Here is a 27,709-nt window from a genome sequence, read left to right as displayed (position 1 = left end):
CCGGTTTCCAGACGTTGGTATTACTATATCGACCAACAGTAATAGAAGAAACTCAGATTCTATCCACGTCGATATAATCAAACATCCGGTGTCTTGACCTATCCGTCACAGACTGTGGCACTATCGCCAATACACTATCTTGTGACATTGTGCAATGTGCCCGTGGCGATCCCACCACTATCAGGCACTTCTTTCACAAGATCACTCGTCTAATACTCATCTAATACATGCTTCCTATAAATCAATAGAACATCATATAAAATCAAATCAATGCATATAACAACAATAAGTATGTGATTTAGGGAAACCCAAGTATATCCTACTTGAGTCGATCTCCCAATACCACATTGACTTATACCTTTCGTTTGTAGTCCCGGTCTGAAACAATATCAGTTCTGAACTCAAGACTGTCTCTGTAAATCTGAAATGACATATCGAGAATAATAATATCAACATTCCATTCCCAATACAATACGGAATCTGATTAATCTGAATTTAATTCAAATCATCGGCATAACGGCACAATCTCAATATCTCCGTAAATACCATATCAACAAATATCAATTACAAATCATAACCCATATCCGATACAATCTGTAATCAATCAATAATCCAAATCTGTCCGGTTTTCAATCAATATAATCAGAAAATCATAACAACTCCATAATCAGTCTGTTCTTCAATCCGGTTTCGATTCTATGATGTGTAGTATTCCCAGAACACATAATAATGATCAAATAATAATTTCTCTAATATCATAATTTCAAATGATAACAGAACTCAATAAAACTTACGTCCAGTTGTAGCTGTCGATGAGAGGAGTACGGTACCGTGTTCGGATTAAAATTCTGATAGACGGATTTGGAATAATCAAAATTCTACGGGATGAAGAAGCTTTGAAAATTTTCCAGAGAATGCGCTCGGTTCTCGCTGAAGGTGCTAAGGAATTGACAAAAGTTATATCAGATTGCATGTGTGACAAGTGTCCCACTCCAATTTCCATATTTGCACTTTAGTCCCTCAACTTTTCACTATTTGCAATTTGGTCCTCACAACTCTTTTTAATTCAATTTCAATCACAATTAATTACAAAAATCATGGAATCTAATTCAACATTCCAAAATTCATAAATTAAATAATCTCGGATTAAAATGATATAATCTTGGGTCTTACATAAACTATGTTCTTAATAAGAGATAGAATAGAGAACGTGATGCAGCGCGATCTGGGGACCATGACCCATATATAGATAATGTATATCATTATCTTATTATATTTCTGTTTTAACTCATCATAAAAACAAAAATTACACTTATGTCTATGTACATTAAAGACCCACAACCTATTAGATACATTAAAACTCAACACTACATTGATCGATCTACGCTTGCACTTGCACTTGGAGAAGACATTGATTAAAAAAAAGAAAGAAGGAAAAGACACTTTTTGCTTCCTCGCTTATAGCTTGTTTGGTTTTAGTAGCTTTTTACTTTAAAATATTTTTTTAATGTTGTTTTAAAAAAATGTTTTTTTAAGTAAAAGCATGATATTTTTTGTTTGAATAAATAAATAAATAACATTTTAAAAATTCATAAAATATGTTTGGATGAATATCATTGAAGTGTTTTTTAATTTATTAATTGAAATACTTCTATAAATGTAATTAATAATATAAATAATTTAACAAAGTATTAAATTTATAAATCAAAAGATATCCATACATATTGAAAATCTTAAAAAAAACTTAAAAACAATTGTTAGTTTTCACCTTCCGTTTGACTATAAGTTATTTATATAAAAATTATTTTAATGTCTGTCTTGTTGTATTTGTACTGAATTTCTTACACCATCTCTTACTTCTTTCATTTATCTAATGTTGCCTTGTGTTGGCTCTTTCTATCTTGTACCTCTATTATAGACATAATCTATTTCACAATCTTCCTCGATTTCTTGCAAATCATCAATATTTTCCGGCTTTCTAGAATATCTCAAGTCGCATTATACCGTCTTATGAAAGTGTGCAAAGCAAAACACATCACTATGATTTTGAATTAAGTATATATATCCAGAGAAAGTGTCGGCATATTTTGTTATACTTCCATCGTGCCTTGCATACTTCAAATGTTCTTTCAATATTCGTTCTTAAATTTGAATGATAATAATTAAATACTTCATTTCTTGATCTGAACTTTGGAGCCAATCGAATGATAATAATTAAATACCTCATGTTGGTGGTAAGCTCTAACTTAGAGTAGATCATCACATAATTAATAAAATACATATTTCATCATTCTAAACATTTTAAAGCATTTGTCTCATTGTCACTCGATATCTCTATCACTCATTGAAATCTTGATAGCCATGATGTACTACATTCTTTTTTAACAATATATTTCAAAAAACATAATTAGTAACACTACACAATGACAACAAAATCATTATTTTATTTCTAATAAAATCAACAGAAGGATCTGAATCACTTTATGCATCAGAGTTATTTGATAAATTTGAATCTGAACTCTTAGACATCATGTGAAAATATATAAATAAAAATAAAGGTATGACACATAACAATAAACAATAAATGTCTTAGATTCTTAAATGAGAAAAATATAAAAATTCTACGAAATAAAGTTAACTCCTCAGTAAGGAAAAACCAAGTGGCAAAATAATTTGCGTAAAAACAAAACTCATGTCAATAGCGATTCAAATCATCTTTACCGAAAGTTGATGCCCAACCAAGCTGCAGTTTCGGGTCCTTCAATCCGATGAATGTATATGTTTTTTTTTTACTCAAAACTTTAGTAACTATGAAAAATTGCTCACTACCAACTACCATACCAGACAAATTACATAGAACCTCTAAGCTTTAATGCTACATGGAACATCCTTTGGTGTTTCCCCACTCTCATTTCTCAATCTCTTTCCCTTTTTTGTTGCTTAGAGTTGTCAACATCCATTTTCGAGTTTGCCATAACTTCTTGGTTTCCAGCGTTAATATAAATATCATTTTTAAACTTTTCATCTAACTCAACATCTCAATCATTTGTATCTTCATTCAAATATTGTAGCATATCCAGTTGCTATAGAACCTTTAAATATACATTCCAATAACTCTAAATGGTCTTCTCAATCAAAACTTTGCATACACGGGATTTTCCGGTAATGTGAAGCAAAAATAAATAAAAATAATTTGAAATGTACCTTAATTTTCTTCTCCTCCCACAACTATTATCAGCTTGCACGGATATCTTGTTATGATCACAACCAAGACCGCTCTCATTATTTCCGATAAGTTGTACCAACAATGCAAAATAATTTTTCATAGCATCCCATTTATTTTTAAATTGTTTGTGATTTAACGAAAGTCATGGCCTCTCACGAAATCTTGAAAATAAATTTTCATAACCCTATTTGTTTAAATGTTTCTTAGGCTTATTACTTGATTCAATTTCCTAAGCAAAATTTTTTAAAAATATTTTGGTATCTGATCGGTCCAATCCGCCTTAGTATTCCCATCAGCAACAACTCCGATATTTGGCTTGGATCTTATCATCCTCTTTTATTGGCTAACTTTGAATATATATTCTATATTCAAAAAACAAACCAAAAGAAAAATATTAGACCAAATAATTCCTAGGATATGCCATTTCAATCATAAAACAAATATATGAATAGAAAACGTAATTGTCGATTATTCCATGTATGTGCTCTAGTATTATCGTTGTCACTATTCCAAGTTCCAATCCCACAAAGCAACAAATATAAAATTGGAGACTCAATTTTTTATTGACTGATTCAGTAAATATTTGATAAACAAGACGTACTAAATGGTCGCATGAGCTTGAACAACAAGATTAACCCAAATATTGAGACCAACTACCCAAAAATCAACAGACATTACTAAGATAAAAAAAAATCAAAGGACTCATTCCATCCAAATGCTATTAGTCGTGCATTATAAAGAAAAATTTATATGAAAATAGAGAAGAGTATCGAAAATTTTTCCTTGTAGAATGGAGGAGAATTTAGGTTGAGAGATGATAAAAGGATAATGTTCTGATTTTAGATTATTAAAAAGCTATTAAAATTTCATAATTTGGGCTTTTCAAAAAGCTCTAATATTAGTTTAATTAAGTGCTTTTAAAAGCAATAAAAAGCAATTTCTTGGAAGAGGTTTTTAATCCAAACGGGCTTTTAGAGCGTACAAAAATTATTTTATACCATATTACATCATCAAATAAATATTCTGAAAGTAAAATATTACTTCAAAAAATAAGTGAAGCTCGTTTTTTTTTTCTATCGTTGAAGTTTTAAAAAGTATTTTACTTCGTTAGCTCTATAACCGCAATTGAAAACTATATATTACTTTGATATTACTAATCGTCGAACTAAACAATGGTCAAGTCTATCGCCTGTGCGTGCTTGACAATTTGTATGTTTTAAAATTACTGTTTTTGACATTTATACATGGTCGATTTTTCAAAAAGTTATCTAGGTTCTAAGTTCGTAGTTAAAATGATTACTTTTCTTTATTCAAGTGAAAAAGGATAAAAAGATTGATTTTTAATATTTTCTCAGATTCGATAGTTGATGTTCAAGCCATTAGCAGCTCCATAGTTGACATTGGTCCGAGTGGAGTGCTCACTATCGACATTCTCAATATGCTGAAGACGGATGTTTTTTTGTCTATCGACCCGACCACATGCCGAGATCGACCAACCGGGCTGCTCATCGGATAGCTCGTGAAGCTTCTGATGTTTCTTCTTTTGTTGTTTGGTATTCTGGTGATATACCAGCTTGGTTACTTAGTATTGTAAATCAAGATATTTTGAAGTAATGAATTTGTTTTAGTTTAAAAAAACAATAATTTTGATTTTGAAATTATCTTAAAATTGATTTTTTAAATGAAAAAAATTATAAATAAAAATTAAATAATGGAAGTAAATTTACCAAAAAAATAATGATAAATGTATTTGTACAACATAACAAATATTGATTTGAATGCAAAAAAAAAAAAAAAAAATCCTTTAAACTTTAGAACTATAAAAAAATGTTTGTTCTTTTAAAAATTTGAAACCTGGAAAATATAATACATAAATTTATATTACGACTTAAATTGTAATTTTGTTAAAGTTCATGAATGAAACATAAAAAAATTGCGAGTCTCGTCAAATAAGCACAAATATTTGATTATGTTGTGAAAAAGTAAAAATTTATGGTAAAAAATAAAAATCTCAAACTCTCAAAATTATCAAACTACACATTTTATAATATTTTTCTCTCAACTCAATTGTGATTTTTCTTCAAAAATGAGAGATCTATTTATAGAAAATCTTTACAAATAATCCAAAAATAAATTCATCATTACCTACATTATCACACACTAATTTTCAATATTTACAACTCTTATTTTCAACATTCAAATATTCAATACACACATTTTAAATATTATTTTTCAACACTTCCCCGTGTGATGATGATCATAATGATTGTCTTCATTACGTGTTTTTATACTGACTCGTTAAAAACCTTACTAGGAAAAAACCCATTGGGATAAAAACCATAGTAAGGGAAAAAGAGTGCAGTCACGTAAACTTCCCCTCATGTTGACACGAACAATTCTTCACAAATTTCGTAGATTGCGCATCTCAATATTATATATGTGTTTTCTGAATATTGTCGTAGGTAGTGCCTTTGTGAAGAGATCTGATAAGTTTTCACTTGATTGAATGTGACGAGCATCAATACATTTATTCTTCTCAAGCTCCTTGGTGAATGCGAAGAACTTAGAAGGAATATGTTTAGTTCTGTCGCTTTTTATGTATCCTTCTTTCATTTTGAGCAACACATGCAACATTATCTTCATATAGTATCACGGGCTTCTCGTCAAATGATAATCCGCATGAGATTTGGATATGTTGGGTCATTGATTTTAACCACACACATTCATGACTTGTTTCATGTAGTACAATAATCTCGGCATGATTTGATGAAATTGTTACGAGCGTTTGTTTCTGTGAACGCCAAGAAATGGCAGTGCCTCCACGAGTAAATACATATCCAGTTTGGGAACGTGTCTTGTGTGGATCAGATAAGTATCCAGCATCGGCATAACCAATTATACTTGGATTAGCATCTTTTGAATACAAAAGTCTCAAGTCTGTCGTTCCTCGTAGATAACGGAATATATGTTTAATTCCGTTTCAGTGTCTCTTTGTTGGATATGTGCTAAATCTTGTCAATAAATTTACTGCAAAAGATATATCGGGCCTTGTACAATTTGTAAGATACATAAGGGCACCGATAGCACTTAGATATGGTACTTCTGGACCAAGAATATCTTCATCATCTTCACATGGACGGAATGGATCCTTTTCTATATTTAATGATCTAACAACCATTGGAGTACTTAAATGATTTGATTTATCCATATTAAAACGTTTAAGGATCTTTTCTGTATAATTTGTCTGGTGAACAAATATTCCACATTCTTTTTGTTCAATTTGTAAACTCAGACAATACTTGATTTTTCCAAGATCCTGCATTTCAAATTCTTCCTTCAAGTATGACACAACTTCTTGAATTTCCTTATTCGTTCCAATGATGTTTAAATCATCAACATATACAGCAATAATTATGCATCCAGATGTTTTTTTCTTAATGAAAACACAAGAGCATATTGAATTATTTACATATCTATTTTTCATCAAGTGATCACTTAGCCGATTATACCACATTCGGCCGGATTGCTTTAACCCATATAATGATCTTTGTAATTTCACAGAATAACATTCTCTGGGTTTTGAACTTTGTGCTTCAGGCATCTTAAATCCTTCAAGGATTTTCATATATATATATATTACTATCAAGTGATCCATATAAGTAAGCTGTAACAACATCCATAAGACGCATTTCTAAATTTTCAGATACCGCCAAGCTAATCAAATACCGAAACGTAATTGCATCCATCACGGGAGAATACGTTTCTTCATAATCAATTCCAGGCCTTTGAGAAAAACCTTGTGCAACAAGTCGAGCTTTATATCTTACAATTTCATTTTTCTCATTTCTCTTTCGAATAAAAACCCATTTGTATCCAACAGGTTTTACACCTTCAGGTGTAAGGACTATATGTCCAAAAACATTACGTTTATTTAGCGAATCTAATTCAACCTGGATGGCATCTTTCCATTTTATCCAATCCTGCCGATTTTTACATTTACCAAAATATTTTGGTTCATGATCTTCATTAACATTTATGATCTTAATTGCCACATTATAAGAAAATATATCATCAATTTCTTCTATATCTTTTCGGTTTCATATTTTTTCAGTATTAATATAATTGATAGAGATTTCACGATTCTCGTCAGTTTGTGGTTTTGACAGAACATTTTCATCATCATGTGTTTCTTCAGGAACATCATTCTCTATTTTGTGATCATCGTGTTTTTCTATGAATTTTCTTTTTCGAGGATTTTTATCCTTGGAACCGACTGGCCTGCCACGCTTCAGACGTTTAATGACATCATGAGTATCTTCAATTTGTTTCTTCGGAATTTCAATTCGAGCAGGAGTATTTACAGCATGTATATATGATTTAGTTACTCTTTTTGCATCTGTAAATGCATCTGGTATTTGATTTGTTATTCTTTGCAAGTGCACAATTTGCTGTATATCTTTTTCACATTGTTTTGTTCTTGGATCCAGATGTAACAATGATGATACATACCATGTAATTTCTTTTTCGGTATGTTTCTTATCTCCCCCTAACATTGGGAAGATTTTCTCATAAAATGACAATCAGCAAAACGTGCTGTGAACATGTCACCTGTCTGAGGTTCAAGATATCGAATGATTGATGGACTATCATAACCGATATAAATTCCAATTTTTCTTTGAGGTCCCATTTTCTTTTGTTGTGGTGGTGCAATAGGCGCATACACCATACATCCAAAAATTCTCAGATGAGAAATGTCTGGTTCTTTACCAAATGCAAGCTGCAATGGGGAGTATTTATGATATGCACTTGATCTGATACGAATTAATGCAGCAGCATGTAAAATTGCATGTCCCCATATAGAAATAGGGAGCTTTGTTTTCATAATCATTGGTCTAGCAATCATTTGCAGACGTTTAATCAATTATTCAGCCAATCCATTCTGTGTATGTACATGAGCAACATGATGCTCAACAATGATTCCCATAGACATACAATAATCATTGAAAGTCTGGGAAGTAAATTCACCAGCATTATCAAGTCTAATTTTCTTGATTGTATAATCGGGAAATTGATTCCTCAATTTTATTATTTGAGCAAGTAATCTTGCAAATGCAACATTTTGAGTTGACAATAAACATACATGTGACCATCTGCTGGAGGCATCAATCAATACCATAAAGTATCTGAATGGTCCACATGGTGGATGAATTGGTCCACAAATATCACCCTGAATACGTTCAAGAAACATTGGTAATTCAGTTTGGACTTTAGCTGGTGATGGTCTTATAATAAGTTTTCCAAAAGAACATGCTTTACATTGAAACTTATTATTCTGAAAGATCTTCTGGTCTTTCAGTGAATGACCATGTGTATTTTCTATAATTCTTCGTATCATTGTTGAACCAGGATGTCCCAATCGATCATGCCAATTGATCAGTATTGAAGAATTATCAACTACCATGTTTGATTCAATTGGACTTATATATGTATAATGCAATCCAGTAGGTAGCATTGGTAGTTTTTCAACTACATATTTCTTTCCTTATTTATATGTGGTAAGACACATATATTCTTCATTCCCTACATTCATTGTTTGAGTATTATACCCATGAGAATATATATCATTAAAACTCAACAAATTTCTTTTTGATTGTGGTGAATACAAAGCATCATTGATAAAAAATTTTGTACCATTAGGTAACAAAAATTGTGCTTTACCACATCCTTTAATCAAGTCTACAGGACCTGATATTGTATTCACCATTGTTTTTGTTGGTTTTAGTTCCAAGAAATATCTTTTATCTCGGAGGATAGTGTGCGTTGTACCATTATCAGGTATGCAAGCTTCAGCTTTGTTCGTAGCATTTTTCATATTTGAACTTCAAAAAAATATACAATGAAAAAAAATTATTGACAATACGTATGCAATAAATTGAAAAATACAACACATATCATACTTGTACAATGAAACATTATCATATGAGTACATGAAAAATAAATTATTTTACAATTATATTCTACCAATATATTGTTCATTTTCAGAAAAATAATTGAGAAAATCTTCAGCGTCAATATTTTTCATTTCTATTCCACCAGCATATTGATCATTTCCAAAGAAATCATTCAGGAAATCAGCAGCATCAAAATGATTTGAATCACTCAAACGGCCACTGTGTTCAGTGAAGTTGGTCTCTTTTTCTTTCCCCTTTATCGATTCTTTATAAAGCTTGCAAAGGTGCTCGGGGGCTCGACAAATACGAGACCAATGTCTTGGAGTGCCGCATCTAAAACAAGAACTTTCAAATCTTTTTGAGTGATTCTCATTAACACTCATATTTTCATGATGTCTTTTCTATGGATGGTTTGTGATACTCTTTTGAGATGAGTTATGAAAGTAACTATCTTGATTATTTTCAAAACCACGGCCTGCGTCCAGGACCACGACCACTTCCACGTCCACGTCCACGACCTCGATTTCGTCCTCGACCAAAATCTTGTCTATAACTTTGATTTTGGTTTCCAGATTTAAATTCATTTTTGTTTACGACATTTACTTCAGGAAATGCCGTTGAACCAGTTGGTCGTGCCTGATGATTTCTCATTAACAGCTCATTATTCTTTTCCGCCACAAGGAGACAGGCGATAAGTTCAGAATATCTCGAAAATCCACGCACTCTATATTGTTGTTGTAGAGTTATATTCGATGCGTGAAAAGTGGAAAATGTTTTTTCAAGCATTTCCAATTCAGTAATCTCGTGTCCACAAAATTTCAATTGCGAGATTATTCTATACATCGCCAAGTTGTAATCACTGACTTTTTTAAAATCTTGGAATCTCAACGTATTCTATTCATCTCGGGCGGTCGGAAGTATAACTTCCCTTATATGTTCAAATCTTTCTTTTAATCCCTTCCACAAAGCCATGAGATCTTTTTCAATTAGATATTCACATTTTAATCCATCGTCGAGATGTCGACGCAAAAATATCATGGCTTTTGCCTTTTCTTGTGATGTCGATATGCCATTTTCTTTTATAGTCTCACTTAGACCCAATGACTCAAGATGCATTTCTACATCGAGAGTCCATGGCATATAATTTTTCCCCGTAATATCAAGAGCAATGAATTCGAGCTTTGTCAAGTTTGACATGGTGGTACTAAAAAAAATTACGATGCATTTTATTAGTTAATGAATATTGCAATACAAAGTAATGGATAAACAACAAGTACAAGCATTCGTAAAAATAAAGAAAACACACGAGGAGGATATTCTTCAATAAATACAAGACTCGTGAGTATGATAACCAAAATAATTAAAAATAACCTTGAGAAAGTCATCTTCTTTTTTCTTCGAAAAATTTGATGAAGAATAATGTATAGAGAAGAAGAGAAAATTGGAGTGATTGAATGTGTTTATGATATCATATTTATAGGGCAAAACTAGCCGTTTTGTTACCGTTTATGACCGTTGGTGTACAAAAAAATAAATGTATGTATTTGTACAATTTTATGGTAATAATATGATGTATATATATTAGTCATGTTTAAATAATTATGTATATCATATAATATTATTATAATGATGTGTCATAAGTTATTTTGTTTAAAAACCTTATAGGCTTTTATAGTTGTCGTATCCATTACCGGGAGTATGGGATGTCGTCTTAACATCCTCCCAGGATTTATAACAAGTTTTTGAAAAATTTATTTGTATTATTTCTAATAATAACATTATATAATATATTTAATATATACACAATAAATAAATAACAGTAAAATAAATATTATTACTTTTGTTACCTTTTACTTCTGTTTTGGAGCTTGGAAAAATATGGAGGACTTTTAGAGCTTCGTGCTGATAACGTGTTGTGAAAAAGTAAAAATTTATGGTAAAAAGTAAAAATCTCAAACTCTCAAAATTATCAAACTACACACTTTATAATATTTTTTTCTCAAGTCAATTGTGATTTTCTTCACAAATGAGAGATCTATTTATAGAAAATTTTTACAAATAATCCAAAAATAAATTCATCATTACCTACATCATCACACACTAATTTTCAATATTTACAACTCTTATTTTCAACATTCAAATATTCAACATTCAAATATTCAATACACATATTTTAAATATTATTTTTCAACTTATTATAAATAATTAATTCGAATGTGGGATTAATAAGGAAAAAAAGAGACCACACGTATAATCAAACTTCTACTTTAACATGCCTATCGCTTTTCTGCTTTGGCATATAATGTGCTCATTTTTCCACTTCTAGAATTCAGAAAGAATTAAGTAATTGCAAGATTTTATTTTGTATTTGAATTATTACAATATTAATATTAGCTTAAGGGTGAATTCTCGTGAGCATCCCATCAATAATTTTTCACAAATATTTTTATGTAAATATGTTACGATAAAACATTAATTATTAGACCAAACGTTATCGTTATAATTAGTCAATTAATACTCATGACAGCGTAGAGCAGATCATCTAAAAATCAATGAATTAGATCTTTTGTGAGACGATCTCACGAATTTTTATCTGTAAGACATGTCAACCCTACTGATATTCACAATAAAAAGTAATATTTTTTTATGAATTATTCAATTAAGATATCCGTCTTACACAAATTTTTACCAAAATTAATTCCTATCTTTTCACGTGCATGTGATTACATTTTCCATGTAGATTTTTAGAAAACACATAAATTATATATCATTGGTTTTAACTTTTATAAAAAAAATCACAATATACTCCCTCCGTCCTAAGTATATATAAAGGATATTCAAAATACATTAGATCGATTATCCTGTCTTCTCCAACCACCACCAATACGAGAAGAGGATGCCCAAAGTGCCTGAAAAATGAGAAACACCACTCAGCGCCTCTTGGTTTCATTAGTTTTCTTCCCTTTTCTCACTGTATCACTTGATCTAATAACCACAACCCGATTTGTAACCAATGAACAAGTCTTAGGCTCTTCCACAGGAGAATTCCAGCTGGGTTTCTTCACTCCAGGTAGATCCAACAACTGGTACATCGGAATTTGGTATATGAACATTGAAGTGCCAACTTTTGTCTGGGTCGGTAACAGAGATGTACCACTCAGAAATTCATCTGGAGTTTTGAAAATCAGTGCCGGTAATGGAGACCTAGTTCTCGTGGACGATTCGGGGCAGTTGGTGTGGTCAGCGAATTATTCCTCAGGGGGGAACACGGTTGCGGAATTGCTCGATACAGGGAATCTTGTTCTTCGCCTAGAAAATGATGCGAACACTGAAAATTACCTCTGGCAAAGCTTCGATCACCCGACGGACACTTTGCTACCTGGCATGAAACTAGGCTGGGACTCGAAAACGGGCCTGAATCGATACATCAACTCGTGGAAAAGCGCCGATGATCCATCTGTAGGAGACTACAGTTTCAAGCTGGACGTCAGTGGGTTCCCGGAAATATACTTGAGACATAAAGATGGTGTAATCAAGTACCGGAGCGGACCTTGGAATGGGATCGGATTCAGTGGGGTCCCGGAAATGAAACCTAGTACAGTCGCCTCTTTTCTGTTCAAGATGAATCCAGATGAAGTGTACTATTACTTCGACTTATATAACAAATCAGTTTATTCAAGATTGACAGTAAGTTCTTCCGGCATTCTGCAGCGTTTCACCTGGATCCCGACCAGCAAAATCTGGAATTTATTCTGGTACGCTCCTAAGGATCAGTGTGATTACTACAAAGAATGTGGGGCTTACGGAATTTGTGATCCAAATTCTTCGCCTATATGCAAGTGCATTAAAGGGTTCAAGCCTAAAAATCCTCAGGCGTGGAATTTGAGGGACGGGTCCGAAGGATGTGTTCGGTTCGACGATTTGGACTGTAAAAACGATGGATTTTTGACGTTGAACAATATGAAGCTGCCTGATAGCGGGACTGCTTTTGTGGATCCAGCGATGCATTTGGATCAGTGTCAACAATTGTGCAAGAGCAATTGTTCATGTCTGGGTTATTCGAATTTTAACATTACTAACGGTGGCTCCGGCTGCGCCATATGGCCGACGGGCTTGTACGATATGAGACAATACACGGCGGCAGAAGGCGGCCAGAGTTTCTATGTTCGGGTGGCTGCTTTTGACTCAGGTAACCTATGTTTTTATTTTATCAGTTAATTATATTTTATAATAATAATAATAATTAATCGACTTATATTAGTATTTTTTTGCATGTTTCTCAAATTAGCAACCACTTAATACTTTTATATCAATAATTAATTACTTCTCATTATCCCCGCGAATGATTAATAATATTTCTTATTCGACTTTTGTTAATAATATACTAATATACTTTATCAATTATAAATATCAGTGTATTTTTTTAATATAAATAATCTCAGTTTTGAAATCAGAGTAGGTGGGGAGAATATTGAAGTATTTTGTGTTTTTTTTACTTAATTATTTTAAATATTGTCATATTGAGGTGGTATAATTTTCAAAGACATTTGGCAATTTAGCGGACTAAGTCAACACGACAACTCGGAGTTCCTGTTAGGTGAATTTCAAAATATGGATCACGTTTGGCGGTTGAACTTATAATAATTGAGAAATTTAATATAAATCTCATACCACATTAATAAAGAGTGGTATCTTGTGAGACAGTTTCACAAATCTTTATCTATGAGACTGATCAACCTTACTGATATTCACAATAAAAAGTAATACTCTTGGCATAAAAAATAATATTTTTTTATAGATGACTCAAATAAAAAATTTGTCTCATAAAATACGATCTATATAAATGTATCACACAAATTTTTACCAATAAGTAAATATAAACACAACAAAAAGAAACCATCAATTTCAATGTAATTAAATAATTGTGGGCGGCGACAATTGTTTGGGCGAAAGATTGAGATATTATGGTCCAAACCGAGAGCCACCCACCCAGCCTACTATATTGACAGGGTAGGGACCACAGCATTAAGCAAGTCCGGTGATAATATTTGTTGGAACTACGTTACAAATTATGTTAGAAACACGAACAATGTGTGGAGATGACAGGTTTAGAAGAGTTTATTCACGAACTTGGTTTTTTTTTTTTTTTTTTAATTCGAGCTTTCAAAGTTTTTGTCCTTTTCTTTGGATGGCTTCTGCAATGCCACGCCTCGTGTCCGAAGCTGTTGAAATCGATGTTATCTCCAAATAAAAATTGAGTAGGTCTCTTAAGAGACAGTCTCACGAATCTTTATCTGTGAGACGAGTCAACCCTACTGATATTCACAATAGAAAATAATACTCTTAGCATGAAGAAATAATATTTTTTCATGAATTACCCAAATAAGTGATCCGTCTCACACAAGTTTTTGACTTAAAATTTTCAGTAACGGAAAATATGTATTTTAAAACATAAATCAGTTATATGAAAGTTGTCAAAAGATTTGTAGATGTGTGAGAATAAGATCTATTTATCAGAATGCCTCCATAATCTAAGCATTTTCTTCACAATAAGTGCCCAAACCGAGGAGAATTTGGATTTTGCGTGCGAATTTTGATGGTCTAATGCTATTTATAGATTGAAAAAACTATCTTGTGACCCCTAATTTAATTCTTAAATCATGGTCTTTATGCGTGAACTTATGTCTTAATTATTTTCTTCAGTAGTGTATACATGGACCATTAAAATTCTTGTAACCACAAGGAACTGGAGGGGTTTCACTTGCACTCCTTACATGTCATTTGGGTAAAAATATCTTGTTTTGAAATACATTAGCGGGAACTGATCTCTAAGGGATACTAGACAGCACCGGTAGATAGACACGCGTCTCCTCGGACTCATAGGTCTAACAGCCCGAGCCATTAACACACAAGTAGGTGCAATCTGCGCTGCCACAAATATAAGGAAATAAAATTGCGCATTGGCTAATAGGTATAGTTTTTTCTTTAGTGGTAAGCATTTGATCCTAACAAGTGATATATGAGCTAGGTCATGGTAAGTCTCCTAGAAACATATTTCTGTATTTCTTGGGGAGGGAATGTTATGTTAAACGTGCATGAGTAAGAATAGTACTGAGATAAGTGACCTCTTGGGAAGTTCTCACGCGTCAAGCTGCTAATGTTGCGCAACTTGATCTGGTTGGTCAAGTTGATCGTAAAAGAGTGACACATATTTTAACAGGTAATACTGTTTTTGCTGGACAGAAAAATAAAATTACATCTTGGTTAACAGCAATAACTTAACCTAATGGTAACACTTAAGCTTTTGTTTTCTAAGAACGGAAAAGTAGAACATGTAACGAACAACGCACATTGAGAGTCGCGTTATCTCTCTCTCTTTTTCTGTTTCAGAGCCAGTCGTATTAGCGCATGGAAACAGCTCGGACAAGAAAGGAACCCTCAAGATTGCTGGCATTACTACCGGCATTGTAATTCTGCTCGTGGCACTTGCCATCTTCTTCTTGTGGAATAAGGGGAAATCAAAAACTTCACAAAGGAACAGTTTAGAGCACAGAGGTAAGGAAAATGTGCCGAGTTCGTGTTCTGTATAACGACGTATTAATACAATATGAAATTATGAATGCATATGAACTTTTTTTCTTTAAGCAAGTACAGTTCCTAGAAGTCAAGATTTTCTCATGAGTTCACCAACTATACCTAGCAAAAGGGATTACTCGAAAGAAACTGCAGCAGATGAGCTAGAATTGCCGTTATTTGACTTCGAAACAATCGTTGCCGTGACAAAAAATTTTTCTGAGGCGAATAAACTGGGCCAAGGCGGTTTTGGTAGCGTCTACAAGGTAAAGTTCTATCAAAATATTTGTTCATATAATTTGGCAGTAATAAACGAGGCCAGGTGGTTCTAGTGGTGACGTCCTAAAGTTAAAATCTGAGACATATTTGGATTCAGGGTATGCTGGTGGAAGGTCAGGAAATTGCAGTGAAGAGGCTCTCCAAAAGTTCTGGCCAAGGAACAGAGGAGTTCAAGAATGAGGTTAAGTTGATTGCTAGACTCCAACATAGAAATCTTGTTCGTTTACTCGGTTGCTGTATCGAAATGGAGGAGAAGATGTTGATTTACGAGTACATGGAAAACAGAAGCCTTGATTCCATTCTATTCAGTAAGTACTCTTCGACTATTCGACCAATTATAGAATATTATCTAACAGTATTTGCAGGTGGTTTTTACTTAGTCATAACCTTTTCTATCCCAGAGAAAAATAAAAGTTCATTACTTGACTGGCCAAGGAGGTTCAACATCATATGTGGGGTTGCACGAGGGCTTCTCTATCTCCACCAAGATTCAAGATTTCGAATCATCCACAGAGATCTCAAAGCAAGCAACATTCTCCTAGATAAAGACATGAATCCGAAAATATCAGATTTCGGAATGGCAAGAATCTTCGGAGGGGATCAGACCGAAGCAAACACAAAAAAAATTGTAGGAACATAGTAAGCACCAAACGAACCGTTAAACTGAAAGCTTCAAATTATAATCACCACCAAGGGTCGCTCTGAGGTCTGAAGCCCATGGCCTCGAACAAACAAAAATCTGCAAGATGGGTTTTGTTAATAATTAGTGATTCATATCAATCCTATTTTGCGAAAATGATTCCAAATTGTTAAGGATTCCATGATGCAGAAGTATTATGGTCACTCACTTCATCATCTTTTGCAGTGGCTACATGGCCCCTGAATACGCGATGGACGGCCTCTTCTCTGTGAAATCTGATGTTTTCAGCTTCGGGGTTCTAGTCTTAGAGATCGTGAGCGGGAAGAAGAACCGAGGATTCTATCAAACAAATAACCACCTAAATCTTCTGGCCTATGTAAGTGCAAGGAAACACCATCTTTTATCTAATATTTCTTGTTTAAAAACAAATATTCGGACTAAAAATTAAAATCGAAACTCGACAGGCATGGGGATTATACAAGGAAGGAAGAGCTTTGGAGCTAATAGACTCAGATTCTGGTAAATTATATTCAGCAAGTGAAGCAATGAGATGCATACAGGTAGGATTGTTGTGTGTACAAGAACACGCAGAGGACAGACCGAACATGTCGACTGTTGTTTTGATGTTGAACAGTGAATCTGCATCAATGCCACAGCCTAAGAATCCCGGGTTTTGCCTCGGAAGACGGCCAGTTGAAACAGATTCATCTTCGAGTAAACAATATGAATCATGCACGGTAAACCAAGTAACTGTTACAATGGTAGATGGTCGATAGTAATTGATCAAAGAATGACTCTGCTGGTGTATCTAACTGTATATTTCCACGAATTTTGCTGTTTATACTCAGGTTTTTTTCGTCCTCTTGGTTTTATAATTTTATAGATGAGACTGTTGGCATTCTTTCCAGATAAATTGAAGAAATTGTTTTTGAAAGAATTTTGGGTACTTGTGTAATATCTGACTGGTATTTTACAGCTTCGCAGCATTTTTACATTATTTATTTGTTCAGCTGTGGATATTTTCTCCTATATTAGCATATCGAACCTTATTTTACATATTTGTCAGGCTCTGATACTGGAGTTGTTGACACCGATATTGTCTAACAATCACAAAATTGCAAACAATAAGTCTCGTAGTACAAATCTTGCCAAAATCAGTCTATATCATAAATCATATCAATGCCTTTACAATACGATAAAAACTTGAACGAAATACAGAAGCGTAAACATAATAACACAAATAAAAACAAAATAACATGACTGGTCTTGATTGCATGTGGCTTTGTCATCATCCCCAAAAGTTCTCTTGCTCCTCTTCTTCTGCTTGCTTCTCATTCTCGTGTGGGAAAAGAGTGTAACAGGTGGATATTTTATGAAATATTCAGCGAGTAGGGATCGATCGAATACAAGAACACATAAGTTACACACACATATATATAATCATAAAGATTCGAAGGTACAACGTCCCACTAACATCTCGCAACAAGGGCCACGACACGGAATAGGCTGAATGTAAAACATAGCTAAAAAAGTAGCATAAGCATATCGTATAGATAATCGTAAAGAATGAAAAGTGACATGTTGCAGTGACATGTATAAAGGTACAAGGAATAGAAAGAATGCAACATAAATCAAAATGCATCATAAGGATAACATGGATATATCATATTCATTTCTTATTAATATTCATATCGCATTGTTATTTCCTCTAATTTTCCATTGTCTTACTGATCAGTCCTTATATGTTACTCATCTAAGGAGACTTTGAGGCAAAAAAAAAAAAAAAAAACGGTTATTATATCACATCGCATCATGACCTAAATCAAACATCGGAAATTCCTTTGTTATTTCAAATCAAGTCGTAACACTGCCAAATATTTTATATCATGTTTGAAATGAACAAATACGTATATTATCAACCGAATTTCTCACGAATATCATAACCAAACAACAATCTTGATATTAAAATAGTTCAATGGTTTGATATCATATCAATAGTTCAAAGTTATAATTGGAAAGAAGAAGGGCCATGTCATGATCACAATCGATTTAAATCATACATATCGAGTTTTGAAACGAAAAACCTACTTATTTGTTTTCTTGGATTAATACATGACAAAATACTTGTTGGGATGCTCGAACGAAGGACCGTTCCTTGCACCGAACCTTGATTCGAATGATGCACTATATGTGAAACATAAAATATGACAAATTCTTAAAATGGAACCAACTTTTCTTGTTCTTGGATAGAACCTTGGCTCAATATCTTGGAAGGTCCCTTGCTAAAAAATGATGAAGGAATTGTAGCAGACAGTTTCCCTTTCTTGCAGCTAGTATGTCCGAAAATTTGTAGTGTTTTGGAGAGGATTCTTGACGTGACTACTTCAAGCTCCATCCATCATTTATAGGCTAGAAGCAACCAGCTAAAAGGTTCCCCATTGATGGCTATTCATTATATTCTAATGTCATTATTCTTCCTTTATTGTGTTGTTACAAGTCCATGGGATTGGTTTACCTTTCTCCCCTTCAACTTTTCGAAATATGGCTTGCAATGGTTGCCATATTTTGCAGGGTAGTTAATTATAAATCTTTGTTGACGTGAATGGATTGTCATGGCCATTAACTTGGCTGATACAAGTCCTTCAATCCCATCATCAAGGTGTATGAATTGTTTGTCCATCATGGTGCTTATTTGGTTTTGAAGGATCGTTTGCTGAGCATATTTGGGATGCTTCAAACAAAATATTCTCCAATGAGCTGCAATAGCTCGTGTTCTAAGAATATTAACACCGATTAATTAAATCGAGTTTGGTTAAAAGCCAAGCGGAAGAAACTCGAAGTAATCCTTCGTGAAGAAGATTGTTATTTTAGAAAACATTTTATTTTATGTAAACTGAATAACCGAAAAGGAACATATTAGTTTTTCTATTCAACAGTTCAGTTATGGTGACAACTGAACTGGCGGATACTCTAACTGATCCAAACAGTTTGAAAACAATAGTTAAACAGTTAAATACACAAGATATGTTTATGGATGTTCGGAGACTTCAATTGCTCGTATGTCACCCCTTCTACCGCCTCTGGTAGGATCCACTAGAAGACTTTGATTTATACAACACCTTGTACAAACCCACTCAGCTAGGACTTACTACTACTGCCTAAACTGAACTCCTAGACTAGACTGAAGGCAGCACCTTTCAGTCAACACTTCTTTAATGTCTATGTGAGAAAGACTACATACACAAGTTTAACGTCTTTGTGCAAGACTGTATTTGAGTGGTGGTGTGTTGTGTGTGAGAACTGATCTCAGAAAACTACCCGAAAGTGTTCTCACACACTGAGGGAAATATGCTTATAATCTAAAGCTGATAACACGTTTAAGTGTTCCCTCGACTAGGCTGAATGCTTATCTCTTAAGCTGATATGACTTTGAAGCGTGCCCTTTTCTTTTCTCTCTTGTGTTATATTTTTCTTCACTGATCTTCTCCCTCTATTTATAGGCGCGAAGTTTGATCGTACAGTGAGACTCAATTATTGTATCCGTTGCATTTTGAATTCGTTTCTTGGACTTTGTGTCTCGATTTTTTGACTGCCCTTCTGAAACGTTTTGTCTTTAATGCTCTGATGCGACGTCCATTATTGTCCTTTGACTGGATAATGGCTTTGTACCTTCAAGTATAGCTGGATTCCACTTGAAAGAGTTTGTCTTCATCCATAACTGAAAGATTCTGACTGATGCTTCGAACTGGTCAGTTGAACTGATCTTCAGTTGGGCTGATGAAATCAGTTGACTCGTCAGTTGAATTGATTTCACTCTTGTTCAGTTGGACTGATCAGCTGGGTTTCTTCATCAGTTGAACACTCCTTCGGCTGGCCAGGCTTATGAGGTTCTCCTGCTGAACCACCTATCAACTGGACAATCAGCTGGACTGCTCAATTGACGTAATCAGTTAGACTGATTCATTTTGTGCAATCAGTTGGATCTTCAGTTTGCGATGTAAACATCTCGTGAGTAATCCTAGATGTTGCACACTAAGGTAGATTATTAGTAACACAATTAACAAGTTTTGTTATCATCAAAATCAAGATTGCGAACTTGAAATGTTCCAACAGGTTTCCTTAAATTTTTTAGTATGACCATGCACTTTGGATACCATGAATTAGGTTATTCATATTCCTCCCTCCTTGTTGAAAGTTTTGTTCTCGAAATTTGGGTTGGCTTGATTCTCGAAGAACTAAGGGTATTGCTTTCGTATCTTTTCTTCTAGCTCCCAAGCAGCCACGCTTTCAATATGATTAGACTATTGTACTTCGACATATGGAATAGTTTGCTGCCTAAGTACTTGGTCCTTGGTGTCCACGATTTGGATAGGAACTTCCTGACACTTTAATTTCCCATTTAAGTTCTCCTCGATTAGGAGTAGTCTCGCTTCAAGAATGTGACTAGGATCCAGAATATATCTTCTTAGTTGCGAAATGTGGAATACATTATGAATCCTTCACATATCCGGTGAGAGTACTAATCTGTAAGCAAGTGCTCCCGCTATCTCTAGAATTTTAAAAGGTCCAACGTATTTGGGGTTCAGTTTCTCATGCTTATTGAATCATACCACACCTCTTTCATGGGTGAAAATTTCACATATAATTTCTCTCCCACTGCAACTTCCATCGGTCTTCTCTTTAGGTTAGCCCAGATTTTATGTCAATCTTGTGTAGTCTTTATTCTCTCCTTGATCATAATAACTTTATTCACTATTTCTTGGATCAACTCGGGTCGAGTGATGAATTTTTCCCATATTTCATCCCAATATAGTGGTGATCGACATTTTCACCCATAGAGAACTTCATACGGTGCCATTCTAATGTTGTTGTGATAATTGTTATTGTAATAAAACTCAATCAAGGCAGATGGTCACTCCAATTATCACTGAAGTATAAAGCACATTTTCTCAGCATGTCTTCAATTGTTTGTATTGTCCTATCAGTTTGACCATCAATTTGAGAGTGATATTATGTATTAAGAGTAACTTTAGTTCTCATAACTTTTTTAAAACTCTTCCGAAAACAGGATACAAACATCATGTAATCATATGATATTATTCATATATAATATGGCCAGTTTGTCCAGATTATAGTTCGTGCGGACATGTAAGAAGTGTGCAGATTTCGTGAGTTATATACAATTACCCATATACCATTTTGACTTTGTCTAGACTTTGGTAAACCGACTACAAAGTCCATGAAAATATGTTCTCATTTACACTCCGGGATATCCAATGGTTAAAGAAGTCCCCAGTTCTTCGGCACTCGGCTTTGACTTGTTGACACATGTGATACTTAAAGACAAGCATAGCAATGTCCTTTTTCATTCCACTCCACCAAAAGTTTTTCTTCAAGTCTTTGCACAACTTGGTATATCAGGGGTGAAATGAAAATTTTGACTTGTGTGCCTCAGATGTCACTTCTTGTCGAATATTATCAATGTCGGGTACTCACAATCGTCCTTTCATCCACATGACTCCTTTGTCATTTGTCTGGAGATCATGTGATTTTTATTATTTGGCTTGCTCTTTCAGTTTCATCAAAGCAGTATCTTGATCTTGACTTATCTTGTTCGTTTCTCGAAGGCATGGTTGAGCTAAAAGTGATGCTAGGATCACTTTACCATGTTCTTTTGACTCAAAGCATCAGCTACTTTGTTTGCATTGCCTGGATGGTAGCTTATCGTCAATTCATAGTCCTTCAATTGTTCAATCCACCGTCTCTATCTCATATTTAATTCTTTCTGAGTGAACAAGTATTTGAGACTTTGATGGTCTGTGAAGATTTCAAACCTGGATCCATATAGGTAGTGTCTCTTGATTTTAAAGCAAAAACTACTGTTGTTAGCTCGAGATCTTGTGTAGGGTAATACTGCTCATACAACTTTAATTGTCTTGATATGTATGCAGTCACCCTTCCCTCTTGCATGAGTACACATCCGAGACCTTTCTTCGATGTGCAACTGCAGATGATGAAATCCTTATCTTCGGTTAGTAACATTAACATAGATATAGACACAAGTTTCTTATTCAGGATCTCAAAAATTTTCTCACACTCTTCATTCGAGTTGAATCTAGAGTCTTTTGTGTGAGCTTGGTGAAATTATAGCTATTGAAGGAAATCTTTCAGCTAATTTTGATAGTAACTAACTTGTCCCAAGAAGCTTCGAATTTCTGCCACAGTCTTTTTCTAGGCCAATCTGAGATTACCTCTACTTTAGTGGGGTATACTAATACTCCTGCTTCAACATTAAATGCCCTAAGAATGTTACACTTTTTAACTAGAATTCATATTTCTTGAATTTGGCGTAAAGTTCCTTAGAGAGTAAGACGAAGATGTTCTTTATGGTATTCTTTGCTCGGAGAGTATACAAGAATATCGTCGATAAACCATCACAAAATTTTCAAAGAATGGTTTAAACAATATATTCATGATATCCATGAATGATGCTTGAGAATTTGTCAGTACAAATGGCATCGCCATGAACTCGTAATGTCCATACCCTGTTCTGAAGGCAGTCTTCGGGGTGTTATCTACCTTGACCTTCAACTGGTGTTAGCATGTCCTAAGATTGAGCATGGAAAAGACCGTAGCTCCTTTGAGTTGATAAAAAAGATCATCTATCCTTGGAAGGGGTCACTTGTTCTTGATCACGATCTCATTGAGTTCTCGGTAATCAATACAAAATATCATACTTCCGTCTTTTTCTTTACAAATAGGATTGGAGATCCCATAGAGATGCGCTTGTTCAGATTTGCTTCTTATCCAACAATTCATAGAGTTATTCCTTAAGTTCTTTCAATTCTGCTGGAACCATTCGGTATGGTACTTTTGAGATTGGGGCAACACCACGTACCAAATTTATCACAAACTCCACTTCATTGTTGGGGATTGTTCCAGGGAGTTCTTCAAGAATAACATCCGAAAATTCTTGCACTATAAGAATATCCTCTAATGCAAATGTAATTTCCTTTACCCCATTTATAATAGCTAGATAAACTTCTTCTCTGTTTTTCATGACTTTCTGATGGAACTTATGATTAATAATTTATTATATGCTAAAACCTGTATTTTAAAATTTAAGTTTCATTAAAATTATAAAATTATGTTATTTTAGTTTTTTTTTGTTTATATTTAAATGTCTTACTAAATATGTTTTATTTTCAGGTTTTCTATATGTTGGTAAAATAGTGATAACTCAAGCTACAAAATTCAAATGGAGGTGATTAAAACATGTTTGAAATCCTTGAGAAATTATCTACAATTTTGTAGAAGACATGAATGCCTAAAAAGTTCATTAAGATGATCAAATTGTGCAAATATCAAAAGAATGACAGATTTACTTTTACTATGATCAGCTTATAGTAAACAAATCATAAATAATTCAATATTTAACCAAATGAAGTGAAACAAATGGCCAAATTCATCTACAGACAATGCCCTACATCTTTTTTGTTTTGAGCAAAGTCAAATTCGGAGATTAAATTCGTGGAACATAGCATTGAAAGAAAGGTCATGGAATTGAAGTTGGAGGAGACAAAAACTATTATTACAACTACATGGCATTAATAAATTTTTTGACCATTTCTCTCATTTGGCCTATAAATAGAGGTCTTGTGCTAGCTTGAAAATCATTCTATCCTATTGTAAAATATAGTGTGTGTGTGTATATATAAAAGTTCTAAGTTCCAATATATTTTTCATTTTATCAACTATTAGTGATGATTTTAGTGTAAATCAAAAGTAAGCTCATGGCAAGCTAAATCTATTATGTCAAGGTGAAGAGGATGAAATCTTGGTGAAGTAAGATTGTTTATATTTGGTATATTCTTTCTATATTTCTTTTCATTTAGCTAACTTCTGTGATACCCTTGTCCCACATCTGAAAAATGAAAGATTTAAAATGAGTTTATAATGGCTTACAATGGACTTTTATAGCAACTTGGATTAATCATTTTCGCAAAGCGAGGACGAATACAAAGTAGTTGCTATAAGGGCCCATTGTACAGTCACGCAGCCGCAGGCCCGGGCTCGGAGCGTGACAGAATTGTATCAGAGCCGGTCACCGGCATGGAACACCGAGAAATAAGTGCTATTCGGGGCAAAGTGCTACGTGCATGGGAGCCACCTCTTGAACCTGCGGGGCAAAGTGCTGCATGATGGGAGCCACCTCTTGAACCTGTAGGAGCCACCTCTACATTCTCGGTGCTTGTGGATCGAGGGGTTTGGCCGCGACGAGTACGTCGCGTTCTGATGGAGGGGTGATTGTGATACCCTTGTCATACATCTGAAAAATGAAAGATTTAAAATGAGTTTATAATAGCTTACAATGGACTTCTATATCAACTTGGATTAATCATTTTCGCAAAGCGAGGACGAATACGAAGTATTTGCTATAGGGGCCCATTGTGCAGTTACGCAGCCGCGGGCCCGGGCTCGTGGCATGACAAATTCTTTTTATTGTAGGTATAAAAATGAATTATTTGTTGTTATCAATTTACATCAAATATTTGATACCATTGAAGTGGTTATCTTGATTTGTTGTTTAATTTTATACAATAAATATTTCATCAATTATTATTATTGTTATATTATATATATATATATAAATATAATTATATAATATATTTCATTTAGACGATATTGTGGCTCTGCCGGTTGTTCTAAATGCAATATTATGATTTAATACTAACATCTAACAATCTAACTTTTACTTTCCCGCAACTAACTTTTATTTTTCGCATCTACCTTTTACTTTCTCGCAACTAACTTTTACCTTACCACAACTAACTTATTAAATCATATATTTCATTTAGACAATAGCGTGGCTCTGCCAGTTGTTCTAAATGAAATATAATAATTTAATTTAACATTTACTTTATGCAATTATATATTTATACAGTTATATATATAATCATAGGTACCATATATAAAATATCGGTTAATTCAGTATTTTTTATATAGTGGGAATGTTGCCTAGTTTTCTTAATTGCTCGCAAGCGCACGACGTCAAGTTATAGTAAAATGAATTTTTAAGTACGAGTGTCGATCCCACGAGGAGTGTAAACTAAAATTATATCAATGCTTGTAATTAAAATAGTCTCAACTTTATTTAGAAAGATCAAAAGAGATTTGGTTTACTTAAACGAATTAATTGAAAACAAATAATTAATCTAATCATCGAATTGAGAAATAACAATGAGAGAAGATATCTAGAGAAATGAATTCACCAAGTTTCCACGATAATTATTCTCAGTTAACTTTATATTCACGAATTCCAATTATGTAATGACCAAGAACACTTAATTATTTTATTCCCCCTTTCCCAAGTGACGAATAAATTGTATTAATCAAACTTCGATTCAATTATTCATAATAAAATCTAAGTTTAATTGATAATTGCAAACAATGTTCTTACCTAAGTCTCGCTAAAGTTATACGCCTTTCGAACGCTATAAACATTCAACGATGTGTCTCTAATGATCTATAATCCTAGTCCCTCTCCCGAGTTATAGAATTAATCAAACAACAAACAATTTATGGCCAGTAAATTGCAGAGAAATAAACACGGAGAAACACAATTAAATATAAAATTGAATTCAATCATATAAAATAACCATGTCAAATTATCGTATCCACAAAGCTACATCATTCTCTAGAATAGAAATTTAGTTCATCACGAAATCCAAGCGAAAACAAGACATATTCGTAAGTCTAGACATCGCTACACAGTAGAATATAGAAAGCGAAGGAAAAGATAACTAATCCGAAGTGTCGTCTCCATCCCCGGATCTGTTGTTCTTTGTATTTGTGACAGTTCTTCGTACTCTGAATCTTCGTCTCGTATATGCGCTCCGATTTCTCGTGCTTTTCTCCAATGACGGCTCAATTCGTGCGTGTGATTTCTCCTTAGGCGGCTCTCTGTTTTTCTGACCTAACTCGCGCATTATATACGATTCTGGACACTCGACGCGTGCGGTGGCACATGATCTCGCGCGGCTGCGCGTGATGTTCTGTCGTGTGGCTTGCTGCTGCGCGCGCGCGGTCGCGCGAGTTGTGGTGCTGCCGCGCGTGCCTCTCGGGGCTTTATGTTTTTCGGTGCGCGCGCGGTCGCGCATGATGTCGCGCGGTGGCGCGCGAGCTATTGGTTCTCGCATGTATTGGTGCGCGCGTGCCTGCGTGTGATGTGGCACGGCCGCGCGCAAGTCTCTGGCCGATTCTGTCATGTAAGTGCGCGCGGCTGCGCGTGATCTCGCGCAGCTGCGCGCAAGGTTCTATCCGACAGTTTGTTGGTTGTGCACTTGTTTTCTTGGCTCACTTGGCTCCGTGTCCGCTTTTTTTTCCATTCCCGAAAAGACAATCAAAACAAACCAAAAACGCATAATTCTGTTCGAAACAAGCATAATTCAAGATGGAATTTAATATAAATTAAGTGCAAATCTTGCACTTATCAAACCCCCCAAACTTGAACTTTTGCTAGTTTCGAGCAAAATAGAATAAAAGCTAATAAATAAGGAAAAATTTACTCACACTATTAAAGTCATGGATATGCGAAAAGTGATATTGACCTCCGACTTATCTACTTTCATGTAATTCACGATTTCCCAAGAGTCACGTGTGTGTGTTATGACAATGTTTGTTTACCCCATCGAATGCTCAAATAGAGTCGTAATGCCCATTCGCCTTACAGAATCAAGAAATCATTAGTTCAGTTCAACTCACACTCCATTAAAATATAAATTCACATTCACAGATCACATAGGACTTTATCGGTGATTATTTGGCTCGAAAGATGGTCAACACAATAATGCCAAAGATGAAATCACACAATGAGATGCTTGCACGCAAGTGATTAAAGTCTATACTCGTTGACAATGTTTTCCAGGTATCCATAGGCTTGACTTAAACAACTTTTCTCCACTAGTATATTGGATAAATGTGACAAGGTTAATAGGTCTTGTAGGCTTGTAATGTTAGGCCACGGCTCACGGCTACAAT

General features: G+C 34.1%; 1 protein-coding gene across 4 annotated transcripts; it reads left to right on the top strand.

Moving 5' to 3' along the window:
• The first annotated feature begins 12,022 nt into the window (after positions 1-12,022).
• On the top strand, positions 12,023-17,670 carry LOC142533092 (receptor-like serine/threonine-protein kinase SD1-8). Of its 4 annotated transcripts, none has more exons than XM_075639724.1 (7): positions 12,023-13,366; positions 15,568-15,732; positions 15,832-16,016; positions 16,127-16,337; positions 16,431-16,668; positions 16,895-17,045; positions 17,134-17,670. In XM_075639724.1, exons 1-7 carry the CDS (start codon positions 12,094-12,096, stop codon positions 17,443-17,445), a joined length of 2,535 nt encoding a protein of 844 aa, XP_075495839.1. In that variant the 5' UTR covers positions 12,023-12,093; the 3' UTR covers positions 17,446-17,670. The 4 variants fall into 4 exon arrangements, 3 of the variants coding, with proteins under 3 accessions (XP_075495839.1, XP_075495830.1, XP_075495854.1); XM_075639715.1 differs by having other exon boundaries at positions 15,823-16,016; XR_012816675.1 differs by lacking the exon at positions 16,431-16,668 and having other exon boundaries at positions 15,823-16,016; positions 17,134-17,373.
• The last annotated feature ends 10,039 nt before the right edge of the window (positions 17,671-27,709 follow it).

This window comes from Primulina tabacum, chromosome 2 (genome assembly GCF_025594145.1).
Source record: "Primulina tabacum isolate GXHZ01 chromosome 2, ASM2559414v2, whole genome shotgun sequence".
Taxonomy (NCBI): Eukaryota; Viridiplantae; Streptophyta; class Magnoliopsida; order Lamiales; family Gesneriaceae; genus Primulina; species Primulina tabacum.
The sequence above is the reverse complement of the archived record's forward strand: the minus strand, read 5'-3'. Positions and strand labels throughout refer to the sequence as shown.

Excerpts from the sequence above, each read along its gene's own strand:
- LOC142533092 (XM_075639715.1), top strand. The coding sequence starts at position 12,094 with ATGAGAAACACCACTCAGCGCCTCTTGGTTTCATTAGTTTTCTTCCCT. Across the intron at positions 15,733-15,822 it reads GAACAGTTTAGAGCACAGAG|CAAGTACAGTTCCTAGAAGT; the intron begins GTAAGGAAAATG and ends TTTTTCTTTAAG. Across the intron at positions 17,046-17,133 it reads ACCTAAATCTTCTGGCCTAT|GCATGGGGATTATACAAGGA; the intron begins GTAAGTGCAAGG and ends GAAACTCGACAG.